This window comes from Asterias amurensis, chromosome 8, assembly GCF_032118995.1.
Source record: "Asterias amurensis chromosome 8, ASM3211899v1".
In the NCBI taxonomy this organism is placed as follows: Eukaryota; Metazoa; Echinodermata; class Asteroidea; order Forcipulatida; family Asteriidae; genus Asterias; species Asterias amurensis.
This window is the reverse complement of record NC_092655.1, coordinates 3,863,316-3,882,330: the sequence shown is the minus strand read 5'-3', so window position 1 is coordinate 3,882,330 and position 19,015 is coordinate 3,863,316. Positions and strand designations below refer to the sequence as shown.

Sequence of the window (19,015 nt, the reverse complement as noted above, 5' to 3'; positions counted from 1 at the left end):
CTGGTCCAAAGATCCCGTATCTAGCTACACGATCTGTGGGCTGGTCCCCTGACTTAAGTGTGACGTCAGATATTCCGGGTAATGTCATGTGATCTTGCAAAGGGCCGGCTTTCAACAACAGAAGAATTTGCATATTAACAATAACAGGACAACTTTTTACTAATCGGGTTTTATCTGAAGTTAATTCACCGAAATACAAAAATAATTACGCGAATATGAACACATAAATAGCTTAGAAATATGAAGCCATAATTGCAGAGCAATTCCCTAGAAAAATAGCCGGGGAGGCGGGGGGGGGGGGGGGGGGGGGCCTGAACTGCAGTCACTGTAACAGCTGGCCCATGGCCCCTTGGTTGCACGCTGAGCTTTCAGCAAATCAAATTAACTAGTATCTTTTAGTATCTTTTGTGAAAATAGGAGGAGCTTGATTGCAATATCATGCTCCTTTGCTGCACTCATACGCATGAAAAACAGTTTCACTTTATTGTAGGGCACACAATAAACACACGTCCCCCTTGAAAACAATATTTAGTTTCAGAATTTATTAAATCATGGGAGTGGGCCGTTGTTAAACTGCAAATTAACTGGTATCTTTTTTGAAAATAAGAGGAGCTTGATTGCAAGTGGGCACCACAGACTAGGTGGGGGAGGGGATGGGCACGTTACCTACTCCCCCTCCCCCTCCGCCCCTTTAGTATGACATAGCTACATATGACTCAATAAAATAAAACAATCAGAAAACTACAGCATTTTCCAGACATTCTTTTACAATATTTATTTTTTTGAACCAACATTTTAATAAGGCACTTATACTTAAATAATTATAATCATTAGTCAAATGGACGCCTTCCAATAAAACACATTTTGAAATATGAATCTCAGCTGAATATTATATAACATTTTAGTGCATATGATGGTATCATTTGTGCTATATTACAGGAAAGTATCATTGAATTTGTATATCTGTAGTCATTAACTAATGCTAAAAATGGTCTTGGCCCATCAAGACGTATGTGATTGATAGTGGATAGACACTAGCTGCTCAGTTGTAAATCTTTACAGCGTGCCCTTCTCGTGTCTTCTATGGATCACTAACGTCTTGGGTCAAGGCTCAATATAGAAGCTGAGTTTCACTAAAACATATATCACTGAAGTTTAAATTGTTGGGTGCTCCGCTCAATTTGTGCTTAGCAAAGAAATTTGCTATTTGCTAAGCAATTTTTCTGCTTAGCAGCTTCATGAAATTGTCCCCTGTTGATTCAGACTTACAATCAAGCTATGGCAACAGTACACATGGCTTAGGATGGCAGTAATTTTCTAAACAGTGAAAGACTACAAAGCAGAACGCACTTTCAATAATTTTGTTACAACATCAAATATTTATGTCTACTTTTCAACCAAGTCGATCCCTATACCTGTAACTTCTTATTGGACGGATTTTATACATAAATTTGAACAATTATATGTCAATCAATACAAAAATATACAGATTAACCAGTAATTTTACATGTAATAGAAAGAAAAAAATGTTTCTGGTACAATAAGTAATTCATTGCATTAACTTGAACACGAAAACAAAATGAATAACTTGCTAATTCTAATGTGGCATCCAAATTGCAAAAATCAATCAAAAACTGCCACTGACAAAAGCCCACCTATAGTGTTGGCAACAGGATACTTTCCCGAACGCTAAGCTAGGAGGCAGCACCAAGTAAATCCATTATTCTTGGAAATAAGCATAATTATGGTTAGAAATTTTGTTCCATCCAGAATATTTTCAATTTTACCAAGTCACTTTCCCTTGTGGTTTATTATTTGATATATGAAATGACGTTGCAATCTGTTAATGTGATCCCCGGCTGCCGCTACCCAGGTTGCATTGTATAATTTGGGTGGCTACACAACATGTAGCGGTTGTATGGCTTCTGACAGGCACCCAAAACAAAGAAATTGATGAAAATAGAGAGACAGCCAACATTTAGGTTAGATGGCTCTCAGTTGGTTGAGTTCTGGCTCATTATCTGCAGGTCGTTGGTTCAAATCCAGTGAAAATATCTTTGTTCAACCCCAAATGATCAGAACAACATAAAACAATTAAATTTAACTGGTATGCCTGTACCACAGTGTTCCAATGTCTAGTATTGGAGGTACCAACAAAACATTGCTGCTTACTTAGAACACATTATCAACCCCCATAGAATACCCAACTAACCCTTGTTTATAATTTATAATAATTATGTGGGCACAGTTGTTTTAAATTACAAGTGGAATCATAAGAAATTGTTGTAAGAAATTTGTGTACACTGTATTTTGCAAGTAAACAGAAAATATAATATAAACAACCGTTGTCAGGTGCTTGGAAAAAAATTAGGAATAGCTGACCTTCTTTTTCACATTGTGTAGGCTCGCCAAATAACAGAAAAAGCCTCTGCAAAGCTTATTAAACAAAAGCCAACAAACAAACAGGTTACCATCAAAAGCGTCTTGTGACTGTTTTTGTTCGTCGACCACTTTTCTGCCTAGCTAGCACCTTAATGGAAGTTGAACCTTGGATAAGATGAGGACATCATGGAATCAATCAACTTGAGACGAGACTTTCTTTCAGCTTGCCTTTATCCAGAACCTCAGAAAAGTACTTCATCACTCTCTGAAAAGGACATAACAAGTAAGAAAGGGACAATTAGCGTTACTCAAAAAGTCACTCAAGAATATAGAAATCTGGGTGTTTCACGTGGCCGTGTTTCGTTGGGTGTCATGGCCGAGCAAATAAGAGCACAAAACTCAAGCTCTGGTATTTCTGTTCAGCAAAGTGTTTTTTTGTTTAACTCCGGTTGTGACACTCGTGTCCTTGAGCAAGACACTTAACCATGATAAGCTTCTCTCCACCCAGGGGTAAATGGGTACCTGTGAGGGCAGATTTAATTCCTGTGATTGATTAGTTTTGTGCGCTACATATTCGGCAGCACAGGCTGTATACTCCCCAGGGAGCTGAGATGGTTTAAGCAATGATTTAAGGCCCAGTGACCAAGGGTAACAATGTGGAAGCACTTTGAGATGCCCTTCATGTGTATAAAGCGCTATATAAAAACCGACTATTATTACTATTATTACTATTTTTATTAAGACAGTCCCCCCTCCCAACTTTCAAGATAGTTTCTTTTCATTTGACCGCTTCTAGCTATTTCAATAGGTGAGTGTCGAGTGCAATGAAACAGTTAACAGGAACGGATGATTAAAGTAACAACTACTTTTTACGGAAATTTTTTTCTCATAAATCTGAAAGCTCTTAGACTAAAAAGTTCACAGTCAGTAACAATTCTCGACCAGTCGAAAAAACTATGACATTTATGATGAAACAAAACCCCAGTGGTTACCTTTCTGTCAAATGAGTTTGCCATTTCTACAGCAGACATGCCAAACTCTGTGCGAACTGTTGGGTCGGCACCTCTCTCTACCAAGGCTTGAACCAAAGTAACGTGACCATTAAGACACGCAATCTGAAGAAAAAAACCAAACAACACAAATTGATTTGGAAACCTGTATTGATAACTACATGGGACAGTTCATCTCGATTTAATTGGTTGGGAGGCCATTTGGCCATGTTTTAACAGGCGATAAAAACACAGTTTTTAAACATGACATGTCTTATCGAGTCATAAGAAGTCATTATACGTAAAGTTTCAACTGAATACAATGTCAACTTTTTGAGCAAATTAAGCAGAAAAGAAACCTGTCATTGTATTTTCACAAGAACACAGATTCCATTCACATTTATCAAGGTGACAGTGGGTACCAAATCGCATCTCTGGCCAGACACAAATCTGAGAAAGTCAATTCCTCAGATTCAAATGGTTTGGGGTTGACATTATTATCCAAAGCATATTACTTTGAAGGAGGTCCTTTCCCATAATAGTTTATATTATCAACAGCTGCAGTGCTTCTCACCAAGTAAGTTTTTACGGCCATTGTATTTGGAGTATTTGACAATCTACATGTCTGACCCTACCTTTAAATGCTGACATGTGTGAACATATAAAAGTGCCAAAGTTTAGTTTAATTGTCATGATTTACTTCTACAGATGTCATATGTCAAGAGTGAAATCTTGAAAGAAAAGTGAACTAATATAAAACCTATTCAGTGATCCCAGAAAATAAATCAACAAGTTGTGCAGAGTTGCACCAGGAGTAATATAAGGAGAGGCGACACTTAAATTTGTCTTGTTGGACAGACTATAACGACAGACATTGTTTTTTTTTTTTGGTTGTTGAAATGTATGCAAACTAATGAGGTAAGATGTCAAAGGTTAAAAGTTGGCAGGCTTCATTACCATGAGGGGTGTTTTCCCATCTTTGTCTTTGATATTGACCTCAGCGCCAGCATTCATTAACACCTTAGCAACATTGGGATCGCCTCCCATGGCAGCGCAGCGTAGCAGTGGGGTCCATCCTGAGCCAGAGTCTCTCTCATTTACCTAGAAATCAAGTAAAAAACACAGTGATATTAATATTGCTCCATATGACGCCCAATTATGAACCGGGCTTAGGTCTATCTTGTAAAGGCCTTATTTTAAAGGGCTGCTAAATCAATCCCCATTTAAATCACTTTTCACCTACATTCACTTTCCATACACACTAAATGCTGCATGCAGACAACTGAAGGTGCAGCTGCCGAACCTCACCTTTGACCAATCAAAACAGAGATATGGAAAGCTTACGTCACTGCCCCTCTATCTAATGAAATCACTGGTTCTGTAAAACCAGTAGCTGTTTTTTGATAAAGACAGGGGACCAGTCTGTACCAGACATTATTCAAATCTTGCAAATGGCTGCAGAAGTCTTACTAGAAAGTTTATTTTCTCAAATTGAGCAAACATAAAAAAAATAATGAACTCACCGATGCACCATCAGCAACCATGGATTGAATCAGAGCAACGTTTCCGCCGTCCACTGCCCAGTGCATCGCCATTGATCCCCCCTTGTCTTTGCTCTCATACGTTGCTCCGTAAGAACGCAACAGCTTGACGACGGGCAAGATTCCAGCGAAACATGCCAACATCAGGCTGTCTTTACCGCTTCCGTTTACTGCGTTGATGTCAGCACCGAAACGCATTAGCGTTTCAATTATGCTGTGAAAATAAAACCAAAAGATCATTTGAGGTTTCAGTGGAATTGTGAAAGTTATCTGACTGACATTGTGTCTGACTGAAAAAGACTTTAGCTGTTGCAAACCTATGAATTAAATGCAAACAATTAGTTAGTGGCCTGACGTTTCCACCCTAGCAGAGTCTTCCTCGAAAGTTTATGAAAATTGCTACACTTTTTTCTGTACTTGGAAGAGACACCGCTTTACTGGGTCTCACTGTGCCACTTTTTAAATTACAGCCTCCCTTTTCCTCACATAACAGAATGCCCTCTGCAGACGCATTGAACAGGCTCAAATAAGGACAATGCAAACAACTCCAAAGTGGTTAAGAGCTACAAGTGTTTCTGTCAACAATGAACTGTGGCTGACATTTTTATTGGAATACGATGTTGGGGTGTTGAATTGCCCATGGTGCCAAACACGATGTGCAAATATATTAACTCCTTGAGGAGGCATGCTCATGAACTGACCTAGCCTGGTGTCGGTGCTTCAGTATTCTTTTTATTATTTTGTTCAACAAAATTCCCTGACTTCCCCACTGATGGTCAGACAAAAACTCTTTTATGCTGGTTGAAAAATCCCTGGGGAGGCCCGAGGAGTTAGTTTCACCCATAGGTTACCCCGGTGCACTTTCACACTGTGTCCAGATTCAGCGGGGTTTCGGTTGCACATCTCAAAAAGACCATAACATTTTACCACTTACCCCTACTCCAGAGCAGGGGTGGCTAATCCCCAGGGTATGTCAACTTTGCCTGGGTAGATCAGGGGTAAAACCACCCAAGTGTGAAAAGGCTTGCTGTTATTCCCTTAGGTTGCCCCAGGGAATAGAGCTGTGTAAAAAGGTTGACTGTCTCTACCAATTACATTACTAAGCGTTTTTTTTAAACATGTTTACGCAGCTAGTGCAACAATTTGCCACATAGAATAATGACTGTAAGTGCTGAATTTTCAAGCTAGCTGAGCCATGATTTCACAAGAGCACTTCACTATCTGGAAGGGAAATGGGCATTTGGGATAGTGAACGACTTACTCAATGTTACCCTTCTGCACAGCTATCATCAGTGGAGTGAAACCCAAGCTATCTGGCACATCCACCCACACGTCACCAGACTCTAAGATATCAGCTACCCTGTCGACATCTTGGGTCAAACCCACTGCCTTGTGAAGATGATCGCCGTTTAGCGGTTCCTCTGGAAGAATGAAATGAAAGCATAAAAACAAATTATATTATAAATCTTTTATGGGAATTCGCATGTTGTCAGGCTCAAGCAGAGTATGGGTTTGAATCCCAGTCATGAAACAGGACGCTCATTGGTCTAGAGGAAGAAACAGACCTAAGAGTGTGGGGTGACTGAGTAAGCTAACAATATTGTAGTTGAGCAGTCTAGTTCACGGGACCCAAGCTCTGGTGTTGTCAGCAGCAGAGTGAGTGTTCGAATCCCCATCTGGACACAGAACACTCAACTCATTGTGCTAGAGAAAGAAACAACCTAACAGTGTGGGGTGTTTGAGTAAAGCTAATAGTGTTGTGACCAAGCGCTCTACTTCACCGGATCCATTCTCTTGTCAGCAGGGGGGGGGGGGGGGGTAACCCTGTTTCAGCCCCATGAGTAGATGGAAACTTGTGCCCTTGAGAAAGGCCCTTAACACCCCCTGAAATGATTGACTTGGTGAACATACTTGTTGTGGAGACAGTGATGACCCGGCTGAACTCACTGCTGCCGTGACTGTTGAAGACTCGGAGTCTGTATTTATAGAGAGAGTTTTGCTCCAGTCCCTGGAAGACATTGTTTGTTGCATAGCCACTGGGAGAAGGAAACAGAAAAGTTTGTCAAACTAAAATAAAATGGGTAAACAAAGAGACTTTCAAGACAAACCTGCCACCAATGTATTAACTTCCTGGTACTCTACCAACTGAGCCATCAAGCTGTAATGTTTCTTGTTCACAGAACTTTGGAAGTATATAGTGCTTTACAATACACATCTGGTGCAAGAAAAACAATTTACATTGAGCTCTCATGTTGGCTGTCTCCCAAATGTTATCAATGTCTTTGTCTAGGAGTACCTTCCAGAAGCCAATGAACTTGTTTTTTTAAAGTGTTTCAGACAAAATAAACCCAATGATGACCCCACATTGAACTATATTATACAATAATTGAATTTTCAAAGCAAACACCACGCACAATACATCTTTTTTAATTTGCCAGAGGCAAATTGAAAAGAAGTTTAACTGCCCATCACTGTTAGACGGATTGTTAAGCAGCATCACCCTAAGACCCTAAAAACCTGGGAAACACCTTGCTTACACCGTTACCATAGTAACATCAATGTACACCACAATTTACTTTTTTTAAAGTAGTCAATAACAACCGGTCCGTGGGAAGTTTGCGGGAAGTTTTTGGGGTAATACTGTAAATAGCGAGGTCCTTATTGAGGCAACACTGGGGCTATTGAGGAAAGAAAATTCATTAGATTTGCTTCACTGCTCTCCACTTTAGAGGATAAATCCAGCCCCCCCATAAAAACCCCCAAAACAAAACAACCATAACCTTAGTTGTATCATGGTTGTCGTAGGTAACAACTGTACATGTTTTGTTATTGGTTACCTAATGGAGTCTGAAGACAATAATGAACAAAAGGTTTCCACAAAGAGTAATTCTTAAAGAGACAGATTTTCAACAAGGAGTTTTGTGTACACAATTTATGGGGGATGTAAAGTACATGTACTGTTGTACAACACGTACAAAGGAAAGAACAGTCCATGTCTCCACAGGGATGCAACAATGGGAATTTGTGAGCAGATTTCACATTTAATACTTAAGCCTAAATGTAGAAAAGGGTCCTAGATAAGAAGTACCCCTAAAACCACTGATCTCAAAACTTACTTTGTAAGATGCACTGCAAATGCTGATAGAAAACTATTTTGAGAAAGGATTCCGTTCAGAGTATGCATCGTTAGGATGAGTCATTCAGGCATGAGCCATTTCTCAGTTTCAAAGCCTTTTATTTAGTAAACAAATATTCATAGAATCATACCAAATAGTTTGTAGGGAATACTTTCTCAAAACAATTTAATATATCAACAGCTGCAGTGCTTCTCACTACCTAATTTATGTAAACTAATATTTGCCAATCTATGATCCGACCTTTAATTTTATATAAGTTGTTTGTAAATAAGTTGTCCAATGTTAAGCGTAAACACTTAGCGCTTTCAACAACAAGCGCCCATGGATCAAGGATTTAAAAAACACACAACAATTGCATCCAGTGAGAATGCTCGTTGCCTGGCTGTCATTTACCTCACAGTCACAACTCAATCACAAAAAGCTCTTCATGATTGCACATTGAAACTTGATAAATGGTGACAAAACAGGTGCTTTCTCTGTAGAATTTTCAATCATTCAATCGTGCCTTTGGTGAAATTTTGCAGAGGGAAACAGCAAGCTTAACAGGAACATGTATTGATCGGTGGGTACATTTATAAGAAATAACCCAGGTAAATTATTTAGCTTTCTTGAATGATGCAATTTTATCCCGTACCACATGCAAACTTGTGTGCTAATTTAAACATTTTTGGGACCACTCTACTGACAACGCTCCTTTTTAAAACGAGGAAACAAATCAAGCGCCAGTTGGAGCCATTTGATGATTTTAATCCAATATAATATGAACGTGAGAAAATTTCATCCCAAATGGTTGTTACACTTAATTGAGATATCGCCAAAAATCTGGAGCGAACGCATGTCCATACAGGAACAAAAATCCCTAATAAGGAATGCAATCTGAAAAACTATTCTGACAGTAATGCTTTTCACATTCAAATTTTAGAGATTAAGAACTTCTATTTAATTTCTTTACGATAATCACATTACTTTAAGGTAAACTCAAAATGCTTCAAACTATCTCAATCTGCTGTATTGCCATTAATTTTAAAAGTGATTACCAAATGTAATAGGGCCCACCTTCCCTTTAACGCATGAAGGAAACAAACTTGCGGGTTTTAAATAGGATGAAGTACAAGGTGGTATTTTTATCCGGTCTCCCCTTCAACCCCCATCAAATTTAGTTGCATTGCAAATAGTGACAGAGTGTTGAGTACTTCAGGACAACGAGTTGAGCAACTTGAGCAAGAGGCATTTTAATTAATTTCAAATTCCATGCTGTGTACAAATTGTATCCGATTACAGTACAAGGTTCAGGGACTACAAACCTTGGAAGTCAGAACTGATGCGGGACAGAGTCTAATAAAATTGCACTTTTCTCAGCTTGTATTAACTTTTACATTTCTCTTACAAAAAATACAGGCCTGGAACTCCACAGCCGGAGGCTAGGAAGGCGATTGCCTCTATGCGCCCATCATTGCATATCAATAGAACACATCTACAATTTCCTAGGAGAAAATGCCTTGGCGCCCTTGCCCTTTCAAAATTGAAGCATACACGGCTGAAAACAGAGTTTCTGTAATAATTATTTTTGTAACCCTAGGCCTATGTATTTTTTGTTAAAAAGCAATAACATGATGTGAAAATGCATGCACGTTGCTCAGGGGACCATGAGTGATGTACCACACAGGCTACATTACCTTGATCATGGCTACTGTTGGTATAACAAATGATCAAAACAAAATTTCATAAAGCTATACACATTATGTTATAAAACAAAGGGTTGTAGGAAAATTAAAAAAGGTTAAGAGTTACTTAGGTCGAGTTACTGGACCCTACAAAATTTTGGATGTACACATACAGTGTATTGTCATATTTCGTTACCAGTAGACTACACATGGAGCACCTGACGTTGGACATGTTGGAGAATTTAAGATCAGATGGATACTTACCAACCCCCTGCTGTAACAAGACGTGTTGTAAATATTTGTACAATGAAGGATGAGTTTGCAGAATTTAAGGTTCTCACAAGACTACTCTGCCAAACAGTCAAATCGACAAATCCCTTCTTATAAATAATCCCAAACCAATACTGTCTTCTTAATCGCCTGCCGTTCCCTAATCCTGTGTATGAAAGCTGGCAGGGGGGCGTGGGTCTCATTTGGTTTCATGGGATGTTAAACTTATTATCGGCTGAACTGTTGTTACGGCACACATCATCTTGTTGAATAACAGGATCAAAGATGGTGTGTGAGTTTGGTGAAAAGGATTCTACAAAATTTAAAGAAATTAACAAGGAACAACAATCCTGTATTTGGGAAATGGCACCTCAGTAAACAGAACATGAAAACCATACAAACGAAGTACTGCCTCTTAGTAACAAAAAATAAGCAAAGCTTGATTGTTTTAAATGGAAACATTTCATGTACCACATGTAATTTTGTTTTAGGTCAATGTAACAATAAACAGCAGACCTCTGTTCCCCTGGTTTTGGCCTTGTGCCCGTCAAAAGTTTCCCACAGACCTCAAGATTATCCAATGGAATCGCCTTTTCAAATTGAAAATGGCCATCCTCTGCATACATCTGGTATAAAATAACTAATTTGCCCTACTTTTCAATCACAAAGTTTTGGCACAGAACCTATTCCTACTTTTGAACAGTGTTTGCCAACTCTGTATTGTGACCTTCTTTGGTGTGTTACTGCCGGATCAGGTACATAACAAAGCCACTCAAAATAAAAGGGGCAGCCTTTTAAAGCGTAAAAAGCCAAACAGATTGTGATCTGCAAACTTCACAAATTATTTAAGTTAAGTGCCCCACAAACTAATCCAGCAATCTGTGATGATCCAATCTTCCTTGCTCTATGATCCAATAGGACCAAAGAGTCAACACACCAGTCTTTACATAGCACTGCAGAGCAAATGAATGTTTGTGTACACAACTGTTGACAGTTACCCAAAGCTGGTTGCTAAGAAGCCTCCCTTGCTCTATGGTTTAACCTGCCAGATGTATTTTTGTTTAATGTTCCCCATTGATCATGTAATTTTGGCTTCTCAAGCAACATGTTATGACATGAACTAGCCCTGTCATTTCGACATTTTAGGAGCAGGCACCACAAAGATCTACGTAATAGTGTTTTTGTATTGAAGATAAAAACATTGTGTTTTTTAACCTCACACCAATGTATAGCACTGTACTCAGTACTTTCCCAGAGTGCTACATGTATGAACAAATCCCAAGGCATATTACTCTGTTGGGAATCGAACCCACAACCTTTGCTATGCTGGAAAACCATCTCACTCACTAGACCACCTAGGTGGCAAGAGGTAATTTGAATATGGTCAGACACAATACTAAGACACTATCTGTCAGAGCAGTGCACTCCTATAATGTCTATCTACTTCCAAAAAGCTAATTATAGCAGCTGATAGCGCAAAGATTTAATGCTAACAATCTTTGCATTTGGGAAACAGAACATTATTTCATCCTTGCCCTTACAACTTAATAGGTGTAAGGGCAAGAACTTGAAAGTAAACCACGGAAAAAGGAAACTCATTCTTCCATGGGTAACTATAAATCAGTTTTGGGTGTTTTCGATTCAATTCAGCCAAGAACAAATATTATCAAATCACATAAGGAACATGTGGTAGTGATTTGAGCACAAACAAGCTTGCCACACACACACACCTGATTGCTGCATGATGGGTAACACAGCTTGCCCTGATCATGGAGGAATTCCTCCATGCCCGAAGTGGGGCCATTGGGATGGGACTGCACTATTAGCTCTTATCAGCTAATACCAGACTGTACAGTACTATGTTATCAGTAGCCTGTACAGTACATGTTCTTCACACATTGGTGCCTTACTTCCTCAATGTTTGATCTGCGAGTTGTGAAGCATTCTGCAAATATACTGAGCAGGTTTTAACCCCAAGTTGTGTAGACAGGAGGAATGTCAATTGTGGTTTGATTTTTGTTAAGCACTGATTGCATGGATGATTGATAACATTTTTTGGGGGGTCGGTTCTTTAGCTGTCCCAATTTCAGGATTCTCCCAATTAGGCCTATAGTTGATAACCAAACACTGATGATATTTGACCACTATCAGTGGTTACCTGCACTTATACCTAGATGGGTCCATAGCTGGGACTTCCAAACTATAGTTGGGACACATCTGAAGTTGGAAGGGAACAGGGAGAATTAGAGGGCAAGATGAGGAAGAAAGAGCGGTAAAAAACTTTTCCTTTTTCTTTTTATTAATACTAGGAATCTTGAAAGTCAAATGTGCATTTTGTTTCATTTTATTTTACATGACGAAGAACCTTTTTATTCTTGCAAAAAAAAAAAAACTCCAAAAAAATTATGAGGAACAATTTTGATTGATTGATTAGAATTGAATGCAATCAGGCCACTATGCAGTAAAATTTACACAATTTATGTAGAGAAAAGATTTATAAGTAGTAAACAATATCCCCTTGCTGCAGTGCTGCTTCCAAGGTTGTATCGGAAATTTGGGTGTGATCCCTGATTACACAGCAGTTTAACAGTTGTATGGCTTCAGACTGGCAAACTAACAATAGTACAGTTGGTCTACATGTAGTAAATTTTTCCTTGTTCAACCCAAGATAATTTAGTAAACGAACACAATACATGCACGTCATCGAAGAAACACAAATGAACAGTACAATGACGTACTTGTAGTATGTGTTTTTTGTGGCCATCACTCAATCAGCTTTTGCTTCACAGCTCAATCAATAACTACGGTTCTTCAAATGCTAATTTATTGTAGCTAATACAATTAGCCACAGAAAGAGCTCAAAGGCCATGTTGGAATTAATGGCTTAAAGCTGGGACACAACAGCATTACGTAGATGCAAGACCCGACGACATGAACCCAACATTTTCGGGGAAAACCCACAAAACCTTTTCCCTTTGTTCTAAAATAATCGAATATTTATCAGACCGAATGTCAACCTTTGAACACAAACACAAATCTGCCAAACTTGATCGGTCATCAGTTTTACTGGCCCAATGCTAAAACCTGGAATTGGGCTAGCGTTCTAGTGTAAAATTCAAGCCATATTGCACCATCAGTTTAAACTTAATTGTGTCAAACAAGCAGTAGCCAAAGTTTGCTATAACACCATTTATCTTCAAGTACGCGCTAATCCTCCAATCAGATTGGCAGAAGGGAGTGGTGATAAAAACCTATATTGCACGGCTAATATCACTACCATGCGTCTTGTGTGTTCAATGTCATGCACAAAGTTTGCTTGAAGATAAATACGTTATCACACGCGCGCTCGTGGAAATACGGAAAATAGCGCGTCTGCGTCCCATATCCAACTCGGCCTTCGGCCTCGTTGGATATGGGACGCAGAAGCGCTATATTTTTCCGTATTCCACTTGCGCTTGTGTGATAACTTATAGTGTGTATCTACTTTCCAGGTAGGTTCTTTTGAGAATGTCTTGTTTTATACTCTACTACCGCGGAGTGGATTTTCGGAATTCTGAAGACTTCTTAGTTCTGAATAGAACTGTCCTGCTTTTTAACAGACCATGTCCCTTGGAATAACAACCTGAACCATCAATTCTTCAACCCAAAATAAAATACATGGTAATCAATGTACATTCTGAAACAAGCAAATCCTGCCCGAGTCCAGACAATAAAACGGCACCACACTGAGTGTGTTCTTCAAAGTAAACATGGATTCCTAAAAAAACGCGTAACGGAAATCAAAACGTCCGAAGCACGACAACAACCGAACCAATGAAATGAAAACATTCTGCATTCATTCGGGAATACCTACAACCTCACTGACAGCTCTTGAATGAGGCAAATCAAGAGCACACAAAGTGTGTTTCCAAAAAAAGGGACGCTCCTGGGCAGGAACAAATGAGATAAAGGAATGTGTTCAGAAGCATCAAGTCACACTGCAGGGCTTCATGTTTGCAAAATAAGGTCTTTGGAATGATGCAGTCTAAATGCTTCTCGGATTTTAAATCAATTGTCTTTTGATCTTTCACTTTCAATGGAGTGTAAGTTGTTAGTGTGAGAAAGGTGTGAGACATTGTTGTCTTGCTCCATGGAGACACCAGGCGTGGGCTCTAGGGTCCTTCAGAGCACTCAGGAGGGGAGGAGGGGACGATGTAGTCAACTTTTTTGTGTGTGGGGGGACTGATAACCTACCAGAGTTAATCACCAACGCATACCACAAAACCTGACTTGCCTTGTTTGGCCACAATCAGAGAGGAAAACTAAAGATGCATCCTGTTAGAAACAGGAACTGGATAAACTAGGTGATATGATTTTTTTTTTTGAAAGAGCGAGGGCACTAGGCCTACTGGTGGCATTTTCTCCTTGGTAAAGGGCACCCTAAAATATGAGAGAATTGTAATTTTGTCCAGAGCATTTCAAAGGCACCAGTCCACACAGCCAATAACAAGGGAGCCAGGAGGCAATCACCTTTGTTGCCTTCGTGAAGGATAAGGCCTGAGACGGGATAGACCAAGGACGAGATGGCAAATTAAACAAAAATAAATTAACAAAAATAATCAAGAGAAAACCAATTAAGAATGCTGGAGATTGCATGTCCCTAGGAGCTGTTAAAACCAAGATAAACAACTCAGAAGAAAACATTCGGAAAACCTTCTTTCAAGTCAGCGTCATTCAACCAAACCTTTAGTATTTGGGTTTATAATTAGCATCAGTTCAAAAAGAATCCTTTGGTGATGAAGCCTGCTTTGTAACCAGACAATGTTTACGGTACATTTTGGAATCCGAAAAGTAATATTGTTAGGGGTCACAGATTTGTCACAAACGGTCTGTTATTTTTCTTAGCTGCCCTTGCAATGCACGTACAGTTACGTCTGTGTTTGTGCCCCCCCCCCCCCCCCCACATATTAGACTAAATATAGAATCATGAAAAAAGCAATTAACAACAATTGCTTGTGAAGTAAACAACTTTACTTCCGGCATGGTCTGTTGAGTTTGAAAATTAAAAACCATGAACAATCTTTTATACATCAGGTATGCCGTCTAGCTGCTTTTAAAAGCTTAAAAAATCACTAGAAATTAGTGTATTGTGTTAACGTTCACAACTAGTTATAAAACCAAATTTGAGCAAATTTGAAGAGGGTAGGGTTTAAAATTGCATTTTGTTGTGTGATTTGACACGGAATAACCTTTAAGCTATAAAACTGGGCCTACATACATTATACATAGTAGACAACATGTTATCAAATGTAATCAAATTCTTCACAAAATGAAAATTACTGTACATGGACGGAGAAAAAGACAATGAGGCCTTATTATAAGTTATCACACAAGCGCGAGTGGAATACAAAAAAATATAGCGCTTCTGCGTCCCATATCCAACAACGCCGGCCTCGTTGGATATGGGACGCAGATGCGCTAAATTTTTTACAAATTTTATACGACGAATTTATCTTCCAGTTTCACGTACGTCAACACGCAAGGTTTCAAATTTCAGAATGTTATTTGGTGACGTAGCACAAAGTTTGATTGTAGTTCTTGCACTGTCTGTATACAGAGCGTGACGCATTGACAGTCACAATACGCACTGTGTAATAAAAACAGAGGAAGTAGGATATAAAACAGAGGAAGGTTTTTATCCCCCTAGTAGTTCGAGCATCTGATTGGTGGATTAACGCGTACTGGAAGATAAAAATTTATAAACTAAGAGACTCACGTGTAGACATTTCCCCATCCGTGTATTCTATCAGCCTCCTGTATTGTGAAGCGGAGTCGCCCATCGCCTTTATCTACCTTGTCATTACACCCTGCAGCATCCCACTGTAGTTCAATGGTGTGGTGGGTCACTTTACCCACGACGGGTGGGTCTGGTTTATTAGGAGCTGGACGGAAAAAAGAGAAAACAAATTATTAAGATGTTAAGTTTGTGACACATTGACAAAAATTACTTTGATTAGTTTAATTAGTTCAATTGTACCGCAAGGAGGTTTCGTGTCAGTCTCGACTCAAGCCTACTCAAATTCACTTCCCGACTACTCGTGACTTCCACACTAGACACAACTATTTCAAAACCAAAGAATGTGGATTTAAGCACTTTGAGGAATGTCAATTCATATTGCGCTATATAAATACTGTTTTATTATTATTATTATTATTATTATTATTGCCGCAGGTAGTTTAGGTAAAATTTAGGCTGAAATGTGAAGTGTACGTATTGCAATGGCCACCTTCTTAAGCAGTAAGAAACTCTTTTGACGATGTTTAAATAAACTTTTTGTGCAACAATACATGTAGCCCCATAATCATTGAAACACCAAGCCAAGTCCAATTGTTTACACAGTAATGTATGGATCACTTTCCGCTTGGCGCCACCACTTTTTCACTAATTTTTACGAAAAGGGATCTCATTGAGGTAAATTAGATACTATGGTATATTATTTCATATCAAATGAGAAAATGGTGGCGCCATATATACAGAAACTTTACCCATTTGTTTTTGAAAAATGCAAAAGCACCAGTCACACCCTCCTAGAGTCATACACCTGTTCACTGTACTACTCCATACACAGTATTTCCTACACTACACCCTAGCTAGTTCTCTATCTAGTTCTACTTCAGAAGCATGAGAAGAGTGACTAGTATTAGTAATAGTATTATTTATGGTAATGTGGTACTCACCTGACATTCTGTTAAAAACACAAGGACGGTAGTACTACTGCAGTGCTGGACAGAAGATAGTTGTTAAGCTGAATTTGCTCACTCAAGAGGAAAACGGTTTGTCCACGAACTGCGGAATTGTTACACACGACTGATCTTTCCTACACGTACTGCACAATGCCGATGGCCAATGACTGAACTAATTCAATCACTGCCGACTCTCGACTCTAACACACACGCCCCACACGACTTCGATCTTTCCACACACTAAATAAGCCGTCGTTGTGTGCAGCGTCCGTAGCAACTCTTTTCATGCTTTTCCAGCACCGAACTGATCCTATTCACCTCTGCTCCACATAATTACAGCTTAAGTTGCTCACAAGCTGCCAAGGAGTGCGTGTACTCTACTGCTCTGGGTGAAGTTAAATCCCACAAATGTAAATTCCAACAGAACAAAATCTGCAAAATCTGCAAAATGACATGAAAGGTACCGCGGCCGTTGCATTACACGGGACGAATGACGGCTATTTTGTATCGACTGGCCGGAGCTGGCAATAGAGGGCGCTATGTCATTATTTTTTCTTTAACATAATAAAACCTAGATTATAAAAGTGCATAATATTGTTACTAAAGGGATAACAAGATACTCAAAAGAGAAACACGGGATCGGATTGGCTCGGATGGTAGATGATAAGTTGACAGGAAGAATACTTCCAACTCAAGTAATTCAAAGAATAATAAATATATTTCATTTATATTTACATGTTCGGGGACACAAAAAGCCTACCACAAAAAAATGTGTACTATTATACCTTAGTACAATTTTTTTCTCGGTTAATTTCGGCAGTTCATGAGCAGCCAAGTTAATTTTCGTGCATTCGAATTAAAGCTATTTTGCTAAAGATATGAGCGCATACCATGGATTGCTCAAACTATGGAGGGTGTTGGGCAAACTCTACATACACCTTTGGTGTAACTTTTAGTGAACTTTGATTGAGATACAAATCATGGAGCTAAGAGAAAAAAAACTAACAATATTATTTGCTTTTCTAATAATTATTTAAGTCATGGGTTAAATCATCAAAATCTGTGCCTCTAATCTACCAGAGGAGCCCATGTCACGCCCAAATGACTCTTGAAAAGTTTTGAGGAGGGCTTTACAAACTTAGAAATCCAGAAAGCGAGTCTGACAAATAAAGTGGTTTTGGGACGGAGGTGTTAAACAGTTCATCACCCTTGCCGAGCTAGCATGCCTACTCAACTACAGTCAACCAATCACTGTTTAAATGAGATCGTGTTTTTCTTCTTCAGAAGCCCAGCGTGAATTGGAAACTCTAAACATACACAGATAATTAATGGAAATTAATAATTCACAATTCAATCAACTTGTTCATTCAAATCTTGAAATTAATTGAAAGCCGCTGTCACCAGTGACTGGCAGTCTTTATTTTGTTTAGTGTGGTATGCTAATTCAGACCCTGCCACTCATCCTAAAGGGGTTGTCAATCAACTGATTTGGTTAGGAGGGGGCAGGGAAAAGAAAATGCAAATAACTACACGAAACAAATCGTTGGAGGGGCCGAACTTATTTTGGGATTCCCTCATTTTCTGACAGATAGAGTCGTTATGAAAGTGGCAAAACAAAAACGTTATTACCTCAGGTGTAATAAGCATTTTGGGGGTCGAAATTACATCAAATTCTAAAAATAGTTATTTGTGTTTTAAACAGAACATAAGTCATTATTCAGCTATTTATTTCAGACTGCACTGTACTAATTCTAGACCATAGTAAGTGTAGCTATACTTTCACCTCTATTCAAAGCATTGTAGGCCTATACGCAAACCGAGGGCAGAAGTGCTGATTAGCCAGGTACCTTTTTAATATAATGATAAGCGTCCTTTATCATTGGTACATCATACAAGGTATATGGTGGCGTGTGGTACAACCCTTATCCAAGTCAGAGCGCTGATTATTTAATATTTTGCTTTTTATTAGGGGAAATAGTTCCAGGTATATTGAAGTTTGCACAGTCACCTTTCAGCGCAAACCGATCGAAGAAGAAATAACAAAAAACGGCGTAATTGCGTCATTGGCGAAGGCTCCTTAATTACTGTGTCTATTTGAAGTAGATGGCTAAGTTAGCCACGTACTGCGAAGAACAATGAACACCAAATACACAATTAATATCGCAGCACGTTCAGAATGAGAATGACACGGTCCCAGGTCCCCCCCCCCCCCCCTGCGAGGGAACAATTTTCATCAGGTATAATGTTACCCAAGCGAGGTGTGCAATTTCAAAGTTAACAGGAAGCGAAAAGTTTGCAGCAAGTGGTGT

General features: G+C 39.1%; 2 protein-coding genes across 2 annotated transcripts in view; both read right to left on the bottom strand.

The window, feature by feature from the left end:
• Window positions 1-13: 13 nt before the first annotated feature.
• The window catches only part of LOC139940705 (uncharacterized), a 229,869-nt gene continuing 210,867 nt past the window's right edge, over window positions 14-19,015 (bottom strand). Inside the window, exon 10 of the mRNA XM_071937072.1 lies at window positions 14-108. The gene's annotated coding sequence lies outside the window, so the exon portion shown is untranslated. The remainder of the gene's footprint in view (window positions 109-19,015) is intronic.
• LOC139941098 (fibronectin type 3 and ankyrin repeat domains 1 protein-like) lies at window positions 807-17,218 on the bottom strand. Its single transcript, XM_071937529.1, has 8 exons — window positions 16,701-17,218; window positions 15,739-15,904; window positions 6,824-6,948; window positions 6,174-6,333; window positions 4,895-5,126; window positions 4,329-4,472; window positions 3,375-3,497; window positions 807-2,647 (listed from the first exon to the last, which is right to left on the bottom strand). The coding sequence occupies exons 1-8, from the start codon at window positions 16,705-16,707 to the stop codon at window positions 2,579-2,581; spliced, it is 1,026 nt and encodes a 341-aa protein (XP_071793630.1). The 5' UTR covers window positions 16,708-17,218; the 3' UTR covers window positions 807-2,578.

Coding starts and splice junctions, on each gene's coding strand:
- LOC139941098 (XM_071937529.1), bottom strand. Junction 6,334..6,823: donor CATCACTGTCTCCACAACAA/GTATGTTCACCA, acceptor TCATTCTTCCAG/AGGAACCGCTAAACGGCGAT. Junction 4,473..4,894: donor TGGTTGCTGATGGTGCATCG/GTGAGTTCATTA, acceptor CTTGATTTCTAG/GTAAATGAGAGAGACTCTGG.